The 10379-nt window shown below is 34.8% G+C and overlaps 1 protein-coding gene across 9 annotated transcripts in view; it reads left to right on the forward strand.

Annotated features, from left to right (window-relative positions):
• CSNK1G3 (casein kinase 1 gamma 3) overlaps window positions 1-8048 on the forward strand; it is a 128351-nt gene extending 120303 nt beyond the window's left edge. For all 9 annotated transcript variants that reach the window (XM_033853114.2, XM_019940909.3, XM_073802454.1 and 6 more), the window contains one exon: window positions 5625-8048. In XM_033853114.2, coding sequence (XP_033709005.1) covers window positions 5625-5679 — 55 coding nt within the window. In that variant the 3' untranslated portion in view covers window positions 5680-8048. The remainder of the gene's footprint in view (window positions 1-5624) is intronic.
• The last annotated feature ends 2331 nt before the right edge of the window (window positions 8049-10379 follow it).

Here is a 10379-nt window from a genome sequence, read left to right on the forward strand (position 1 = left end):
CATATACTCATCAACGAGATGAGGAGAGGCTAGGTTCTGCAGTCCTAAGTGGGTGGGGTCTGGCAGGTACCAACAGTCCCTCAACCAGTGGATGAGCCAGTGAGTCATTATAGGGACAGATAAGAACTTCAGATCCAATAAACCCACACATGTATGGTCACCTTATTTTTGATAAAGGAGGCAAGGATGTACAATGGAGAAAAGACAGCCTCTTCAATAAGTGGTGCTGGGAAAACTGGACAGCTACATGTAAAAGAATGAAATTAGAACACTCCCTAACACCATACACAAAAATAAACTCAAAATGGATTAAAGACCTAAATGTAAGGCCAGACACTATCAAACTCTTACAGGAAAACATAGGCAGAACACTCTATGACATAAATCACAGCAAGATCCTTTTTGACCCACCTCCTAGAGAAATGGAAATAAAAACAAAAATTTAAAAATGGGATCTAATGAAGCTTAAAAGCTTTTGCACAGCAAAGGAAACCATAAGCAAGACAAAAAGACAACCCTCAGAATGGGAGAAAATATTTGCAAATGAAGCAACTGACAAAGGATTAATCCCCAAAATTTACAAGCAGCTCATGCAGCTCAACATCAAAAAAACAAACAACCCAATCCAAAAATGGGCAGAAAATCTAAATAGATATTTCTCCAAAGAAGGTATACCAATTGCCAACAAACACATGAAAGAATGCTCAACATCTAACTAATCATTAGAGAAATGCAAATCAAAACTACAATGAGGTATCACCTCACACCAGTCAGAATGGTCATCATCAAAAATCTACAAACAATAAATGCTGGAGAGGGTGTGGAGAAAAGGGAACCCTCTTGCACTGTTGGGAATGTAAATTGATACAGCCACTATGGAGAACAGTATGGAGGTTCCTTAAAAAACTAAAAATAGACCTACCATACAACCCAGCAATCCCACTACTGGGCATATACCCTGAGAAAAACCATAATTCAGAAAGAGTCATGTACCACAATGTCCATTGCAGCTCTATTTACAATAGACATGGAAGCAACCTAAGTGTCCATTGACAGATGAATGGATAAAAAAAATGTGGCACATATATATAATGGACTATTACTCAGCCATAAAAAGAAACGAAACTGAGTTATTTGTAGTGAGGTGGATAGACCTAGAGACTGTCATACAGAGTGAAGTAAGTCAGAAAGAGAAAAACAAATACCGTATGCTAACACATATATATGGAATCTTAAAAAAAAGAGAATGGTTCTGAAGAACCTAGGGGCAGGGCAGGAATAAAGACGCAGACATAGAGAATGGGAGAATGAACTTGAGGACACGGGGAGGGGGAAGGGTAAGCTGGGACAAAGTGAGAGACTGGCATGGACTTATATATACTACCAAATGTAAAATAGATAGCTAGTGGGAAGCAGGGAGATCAGCTCGGTGCTTTGTGACCACCTAGAGGGGTGGGATAGGAGGGTGGGAGGGAGACGCAAGAGGGAGGAGATATGGGGATATATGTATATGTATAGTTGATTCACTTTATTATAAAGCAGAAACTAACACACCATTAGAAAGCAATTATACTGCAGTAAAAATGTTAAAAAAAAAAAGAATGTAAAATCAAGAAGAAACTATTTTAAATTAAAAAAAAACCCAAAACTTCAGATCTAGACAGAGGAACATGCTTCAGTTTCTGGGTAGACTTTTGAGAAGAAAGTATATGACATAAATCCAGGAAGACAAGCCATATTCTCCAAGAAGAAAAGGGCAGTCAGTAACGGGAAATGGTGGTGTGATGTCAATAGGAAAACCTTGGCTATTATCATCTATGTTTTCTACAGAGTTTAGGACGTTGACCGATTATGATTTCTTGTTTCCTACCTAAACAGTATTTCAGGCAACAGCCTTAATGTTCATCAGAAGCAGAACTTAACATTTATTCCCAAATGATTTAAGACTAGAGATGTGGCTTCAAAGCTTCTAGGGTAGCCACCAGATGATCAGGTCAGAAGCATGAACCTGACTTGTGAGGGCGTATTGGCTCACTGTAACCACACAAGGAATTATCAAGAAAGAGCCAAGAAAAAGAGAATCATTGACAAGAACATGATTTAAATGTCTGGTCAGCTTATTCTTTCCCCAAGGTAGTTGTCAGTAGCCTAGATCTGAGGAGACCCCACATGAGGTATGAACTAGTGGATAAGAAAATGTAGCCACTGAGCAGCAAGGAGAGAAAATATCCTTGAAAATTGTAAAGGTGTGAGTTATTTTCTAAGACCAGATAATTTAATTTATTGATAAAGTAACTTGCTCACGTCATCTGTGAAAACTTCTCTATGTGCTGATTCCTGGAATCTGTGCTGTTATTTGCAGTTATTGTTTCCGATACCACCCGCCCCACAACTGTACCAAGTTAAAATTACATGGTTTCTTTTTATGCATTTGCCTGCTCTCATGTGAACTGATGACATGGTGTCCACTCAGTTTCTCCAGTGGTCAGCTCATTGCATCCAGGATGAGGCCTCATATTTGAAATGGAGACGCGAGAGGGTGACCTGGCAGTTGGATCTAGAAAGCAGTGCTTCTTGCAATTCAGTCCTTTAATAATTTGGTGCAAATCATCTCTCTCCAGAAAAGCTTCCACGGGCACTAAAATCTGTATTTTGTAAGGTTTCACTAGGGTCTGTGGCCCAAGGGTAAGAGCTTTAGCTTTAGGACATGCTTTAGAATTTTGACCAGGTTCTTACTCTAGAAGTTAGTTGCATTTATGAGGCAAATCATTCATTAATTCAATAGGTATTAAATGAGTACCAATTTTGTGCCCATTTGTGGGATGTATCTGTGAGCAAGACCTTAGGAAACTTACATTCTATGTGGAGGTAGATAATAAGTAAATAAATAAAATAAATTCAGATTAGTACTATGTACTGAGAGGAAAATAACGTGGTCGTTTGTCAGAGTGGCCATATGCAAGAAACTGTTTTAGACTGAGTGCCCAGGGCAATTGAGATGAGACCTAATTCATTAATCACTAAGACTATAAATCAGCTGTTTTGATAATGACTTTTAAGAAGTCAGCCACAAGGTTAATATCAATTTCCTTCTTAACTGCTGTAAGTATATCATATTTTGAGAGCATCTCTGTTCTCTGTACTTGGATGCATTCATATCGCATAAAGTAATGCTGTCCTCTGGTGGTAGTCAGTTTAATAGCATGCCAGCTCTACTTAGGCAAATGGCAAATCTATTTCAAGGGTATACTGAATGCAAGGGTGTATTCAGTGGGATTTATTTCTAAAAAATAGATGTCTTTTTTAGATTGCTTTTGATTTTAAAAGGTCTCTACAATTATACTGCATTTGAAGATCTTATTTAATCTTAAATAAATGCTTGGAGTAGTTTTCTGTGTTCAACAATACTTACACAATGGAAGGAAAGATTACCTAGGAAATAGGAAGCACTCAACTCTCAGAACTGAAAGCAGATTAATGGTAAAAAATAAATCAGACAAAGTGAAGTGCTAATTCAAGTGTGGTAAAGCTGAGACTTGAACTTGTTCATCAAAACATCTATTATATTCAATTCCCCATTCCAAAAGGCTTATGTATACCTTACGACACTTTATTAGTAGAAAACTTTTTAAAAGAATATACTTTGGAATTTGAAAAGACAAATGACATTATTTAGGAACAGTGAACATTGTTAATAAAACTTTATATTTATTAAACAATAAAGTTCCATTGATATATGCCCATATTGTTAAATTTAATATTCTAATTATTTGGTCTTTCTTTTAAATACCATTTTTTTGATATTTTGTTTTCTACAATATGGACATTTTCTAACTCTTTTCTAAGTTTTTAATTGAAAGATTCTTTTTAGAATAATGATTTTTATCTCCTAGTAGTTTTTTGTTTTGCTTTTTTATTTTAGAAAATATATATAACAGATTTGAGAAGGTATTAGGTACCTAACAGTTAGAAAATTCTGACTTACTTCTCTAAGTCTAGGAAAACTGTATTGTGGCTAGAGTCTTCTTTTACAGTGGTGTCTCTTTTTAAGGCCCTTGATTGGGTAATTTATTTCCATTCTTTCTGGTAGTTACCTCAATAAGAGTAAAACCCGTCAAGATTGATAACGGCACATATTTCTAGTTGAATCTTTATCAGCTGATATATACAATTTTGAATTATTCACATTCCATGGTCTAGTCATTATGTACTACTTGAATGCAATTGTATAATTTGGTTTTGAATGCCCCATAGTGATTTCATAATTATGGCATAAATCACAATAAATGGTCTGAAATTATTTTTGACTAAAGATAATGTGAGTGGAGAGAGTATGTTATTTACCTGGACAGTGTGGATTTTTGTTTACATTTATTTCACAGAAATAATGATATCTAGCCTTTATTTCATCTTCCATGATCTTTTGCTGGATAGGACACCTGAAGCTCCATGGTCTCTTTTATTTTATGCTTAGCTTGAAAATGTTGAGTTAATATTGTTTTATGAAGGTGGGCTGGTAAGAATTAAAGGAACATCTTTGTAAGGGCTTCAGTGGGAAAAAAAAAAAAAGGAGCCTCTCTATATGTGGTACCTGTCATCTTGATATTCTGATAGATTGACTTTCTTTTAGGTATGGAAGGGGAAAACGGCCAGACCTTTGTTTGAAGGAATGCTAGACTTTTAGAATATATATACATGTGTGTGTATTTGTTTTGTTAGTTGCTGATCAGTGATTTTCATTTAACTTTCAGTTCATACCAGCCTCAGCATTGCTCTACATGTGTTGCATCTTCTCATGACTAGGAGAATTTACTGTGAGAAAAACTAGTTCTCTCAGGGATCATGTCTACGTTTTTTCCACCTAGGAGTAAAAACCAGATATTTCTTAAATAGACTACAAAAACTGAATGAGTTTTCAATTGCAAAACTGAATCACCTTGATTATGCTGTTTTAAATGTTAAGCATATTTTTCCCTTAATTAAAATAACATGATAAGCTTGACCTTCTTTAACCTCTAAAGAATTAAAAGTGCCAATCTTAGCATTCTTACTCTATTTAATGTATTTTCTCTCTTCCACTTCGTAAATATGATGGAAAATGTTTGTTGAAGAGTGTTTTGGGGATTTATCTTTTTAGATTTGGAATCTAAACTAATTCTTAATGAAAATAAAATCCCCAAATTAGGCTCATTATTGCTTTTCTAACAATGGCTTCAACAATCATATATGAATACCAGGAAAAAAGGGAAAGAATACATAAGATGAACTTTATATAACAGCATGCCATTGCCAGAAATTAGTATCTAAAATAGAATGTGATGGGTCAGTTGGGGTTCAGAACTTTATGGCTTTTTAGTTAGTCTTCGTGCAGAGCCTTTTCAGTTTAGTGGCTCCTTTTAATGTTGCATAGAATGTCTTGCTATTCTAAAAAGGCACACTGATGAAATGATAGTAACAACTCTGCCATCGTTTCACTAATATATATGCTTCATTGGTATGTTCACTGTTTATGTTGCACTAGCCCGTGGCTTTCTATGGCATTTAAATTAGTATGATAGATTCAGCCTTACTTTGCAACATTTTAGTATTTTTATAATAAAAGGAGTATTTCCCTCCATCTGCAGGTGCTGCTGCTTTTTCAAACGAAGGAAAAGGAAAACCATACAGCGCCACAAATGACTCTGGACACAGACAGATCATGGGGAGTTACTTACATGTTCATCTGCTGTCTTGTGATTAAAATCATCTCTGTAGTGACCACATATATTTTCAAGAACTCACTGTTAGAAACAAAAATGTCATACTTTCATACTTCATTTTGTGGTTGTCTTACATTCGTATTTTTTTCTAATTTAACTTTTATGGAAGCTTTAAAGTTTTGTCAAAACATGAGTGCTTTGCCCATCATTGAATGGAATGGACCAATGAGGTGGTATTGATGAATTACAGTTCTGTAGAACATTTTTCAGAAGCTCTCCTCCTGTTGTAGAAAGCAGTACAGTATCTTAAATGTCAACCAATTATATACCTAATCTGATTTTTATAACTTCTGTGAGAGAATAATCAAAGAGGAATTTTCTCCCCAGTGGATAATGCAACAGAGAAAACAGAGTTGCCCAAATATTTAAAAGAAGTTATCCCTTGAGAAGATCATTATCTGTGTGACATCTGCATTGATTTCACTGTTACTGTCGGTACTGCTATTCATGAGTCATATTAACATTCTCTCTGTGAAATCATGGTACAGTTACTGCCCAGAGGTACTGAGGAAAAAGCTCTATGGGTTTGGCAGATGGTAGTGGTAAAATGAATCACAAGTAGTGTGGTAAATATGAGCTCTGCTTTTGTTGCACCACTAAGTGAAGTACAGTGTTGTCGAAGTGGCAAAAGCGCTTATTTTTTAAAAATGCAAAATATTTGTATAATGTAACTTTATGCTTCCAGATAATAATGTACGTTAGACAGCAAGAAATGAATACTTTGAGAAATGAGATATGTTGGAGTTTTTTGAAAAATACACTAAGGAGAAGGAATAAATGTGAATCTCACCGCATCATATGAGGCTGAAATCTAAGGAGATCCCACTGAAACCTGCTGCTGAACGATTACATTCACCTTAAGCAGAAAACTTTGGATGTGCCACACAATGGTGTCTGTTTATTAATTATTTGCCCTTTGATTTTAAAAAAAGACCCTCAGCAATAAAAACGGGGTCACTCTATTGCCCTCTGCGCACATTAGTCTCTTGTATTCAACTTTGCTGGTTCTCTGGAATTTTCCTACTTTTTAGTGTAATTGTGATGATTGAAAACTATTTTGGAGAGGATGGGTCAGGTGCTTTGTCCCCATAGTCTTTTGAAGTGCCTGCATATGAACAAAGTAATGGTTCTGTAAAAAAAAGGAAACCCATTCCACTTTTCAAGTATGCTTTGTTTTAAGCCATGAAGACACAGGTATACTTTTGTCACATTCTACTAGCCAGAATTTGCAAGGAGAGTTAAGACAAAAAGACTGGCTAGAAAGATAATTATGTTGTTCAAATCTCACATTCACCTTTCCTTCATGAACTTGTTGCTTACTCCTTCCACTCAGCCCCTTCTTTTTGTCTTTAAGTGTGTGCCTCCGGGCATGCTTATTTATTTTTATTGTCTCAAGGTAACATTTAAAATATGTAATTAAAGTAAATAAATCTACATTTTTGACATTATTGCATTTACAGGAATTTAACTGTACTTTGTAATTTATTTTTCTTATTAGCCAAAAGTTCAGTGCATTGTTTTTGATGAATTAGGCACCCATATGAATACCGCAAATCAGGACATTATCATTGTTGCTCTGAATCTATGAATGATCTTTATAAGTTCTTGATTTTAAAGACCTACACTCAGCCTAGAAAACACTTGTTGTATAATTTGGTCAACAGTTTCCATTTTATCTATTTGTATACTGTCATGATGTCTTAAACTACAGGAGTTACATACTGAGTTTTTATTTTTGTTTGCTTTGAGCAAGGTAGATGGATGTTTTGGCCATTATAATGTGAAACCACTTCTTTCTTTACAGTATTTGACCAAATTTGTGTGTCTATGATATTTGTAAATACATGCGATATCTGTATTTCTTATCATAAGCCTGTTTAGTTTTATTCTCAGTAGGGTTTTTGGACTGTACAGTGTTTATATGATCTGAACTCCTTATACATAAGAAGGTGTGTATATTAATCCAATTATGGACTTAAAATATTTTAAAACTATAAATACCCTTATTTGCTGCAAAGACCAGTGTGTAGACATTTGCTTTTTAGCAATATTTTTAAGTGCTCCATTTTAATGCCAAGGAATAAGTCTTTTGGCAACACAAACTGGTCAATAATAGGTAATGCAGGTATGTTCAGGTTAAGCCAACAATGTTTTGCATTTTTATGCTTCTTTTCTGTCAACACTAATGAAGTCAACATTGCCTGAATGTCTGAATAATGAAACACATCCCTGTTTAAAAGTATGTAACTGAAAAAGAAATAAAAAATAAAGGTAGTTTTTTTAAACTTGCTCTTTCCCCTTTCCTCTAATATGGGTAAAATAATGCCACTTACTAATTGAAGACAGGAATTTTAAAAATTCAGTTTATTTAATTTACTAAATGTGAAAAGCAGAGCTAAAGGAACATTCATTCGTTTGTGTTTTTTGATTTTGTTTTGCTTTGTTGGAACCCTATTGTAAAGAGTACATACCTGGAAGTATCTAAGCTTTCTTTAATGAAAGTTAAAAAAAATTTTTTATACTTCTCTGAACTCCTTAATAGAGCAATTAATTAGAACTAATGCCACTAATAAACCGAGGGAAACAAACTGAATCATTCCTTTTCAAAAATGAAGTCATATTATGATGTTCACAGAAATGAAATATTATTAAATCCAATTTTAAGTGAATGACTTTAATATCATTCCAGATAAAGAGCGTATATCTGTGACAGTATCTCACAGTTCATCATTGTGCTAGGTGCTTTAAGGTGCTCTGCTTACTGAAAGATGCCAAAGGTAAGATAAGTCAAAGCAGCACACACTAAGCCCGTGTGTGTCCATTAAGCACCACCATTCAGAAAGAATAAGATATGGAGATGAAACGTAACAGGTTAAGCATGGGTTAAAAGGCCCTGTCTAGAAATATCTGACCTAAGATTAGGTTTCAATCTGAATGACTATAGTTGCATTAGCACCCTTTGCTTTTGCAAGTGACAGAAACTTAACATGGCTTCAGCAATAGGCATGCACATTGTTACATTTAACTGAAAAGTCCAGTGATAGGAGTAGCTTCAGGCATGCTTGATCCTGGTGCAAAGTTCAGGAGTCTGTTTTTCTCTGTATCTCTCAGTTTTGCTTCCTACTCTGCTGTTTTCATTGTCAGGGAGATTCTTCATGTGTGATGGTAAAGTGACCACCCAGCAGCTTCAGACTTCTGCCATAATCTCAGCCAAAACAAAGGACAGTTTCTCTCAACAGTTCCAACAAAAGCCTAAGACTGACATTTATTCCTTCATTGGTTCACATGCCCACCCTCGAGCCAACTACTGTGACCCAGGGAATGTTGTTCTCCCATCTTCAGAGGACACACTGAACTGAGAAATAAGGTAGAAGGGGGTGTTCCCCAAAAGGAAATGAGGATATTGTTACCAGAAGGAGAGTGAATGGATTCTGCGCAGGCAATCTAGATATCTTCAGTCATGGTGAGAAAAACAAAATAGAGTATAAAGGCAAACTTAATTGTTTTAAATTAGAAAACATTGTTATTACTGAGACTTTTATTAATGTGAATATATTATTGGAAATCACTAATATAGTGAATGAATACATTTGAAAAATGTTTTGGACTCAGGTAAAAACAGGTCATAAGTACCCTATTTGATGTGCTTTTGTTTAGTTTTAAAGGTTTTTGTGATAGAATTGGATTAGTAGAGTTAAAAGCTAACCTTTCTTCTAGAAGAGAAATAAATTGAATTATAAAGCTTTGCTGATGTTTGGGTTAACTAGTTTCTTCTCTGACCATCTCTAATACAGACCCACATATTATTTTCTTAGGAAATTTACTTCATAAGAATACATGGATCGTAACCAAAGAAAGAACTACATATAGAAGTATTATCAGGTAATACTGCTGGGATATGAACATGGTTTTAGAAAGAACAGTTGTTCACAGCAATGTTTACCATACTGTGCTTTTACTCAAATTGAAGAACACTCCTGCACTGCTCTAGACTAGGGGTTGGCAAACTTTTTGTAAAGTTTAGGATTTATGGGCCAAAAGGCAAAATTAAGGCTTTTATATACTTGTGTAATGAGAAAGAAAACAAATTTCCACTACTTTTTTATTGATGAAATTAAAAATATATATGAACACTTGAGTACAAATTTTTTGTAATACAGGTCTAATGGTAAAAATTAAGTTATTTTGAGAGGATAATATTTCACTTAATTGGGGTTTGAAATCGATTGCAAATGTTCATCTGTTATGCTGATCTGTAATGTGATTTTACGTATTTCATCTCTGAAAATGTCTCATACAGATAGATACTACCAAATACTGTTATCAGTCCACAAGTGTGTGGATGTTAATTGAGCATATTCACCATTTGGAAGGTGTTTATAGAATTCCATTAGATTCTGCTCTTGATATTTGCCTTTGACATATCATTGCATCGCAGATTAATTACTTCCTTTTAAAGTTTAGATGGATGCTCCTTATTTATACAGTTAAGTGGATTTTGTAATATGGAAATTTCCTGTGCACTTGGATTGAGATCCAAAGATGTAGCTGGAACTGCAGTTGAGTTTGGAAAACACATCCACTGCAAATTTGTGTGGGAATGGATATCTTGCTGCTCGT

This window comes from Tursiops truncatus, chromosome 3 (assembly GCF_011762595.2).
Source record: "Tursiops truncatus isolate mTurTru1 chromosome 3, mTurTru1.mat.Y, whole genome shotgun sequence".
NCBI lineage: Eukaryota > Metazoa > Chordata > Mammalia > Artiodactyla > Delphinidae > Tursiops > Tursiops truncatus.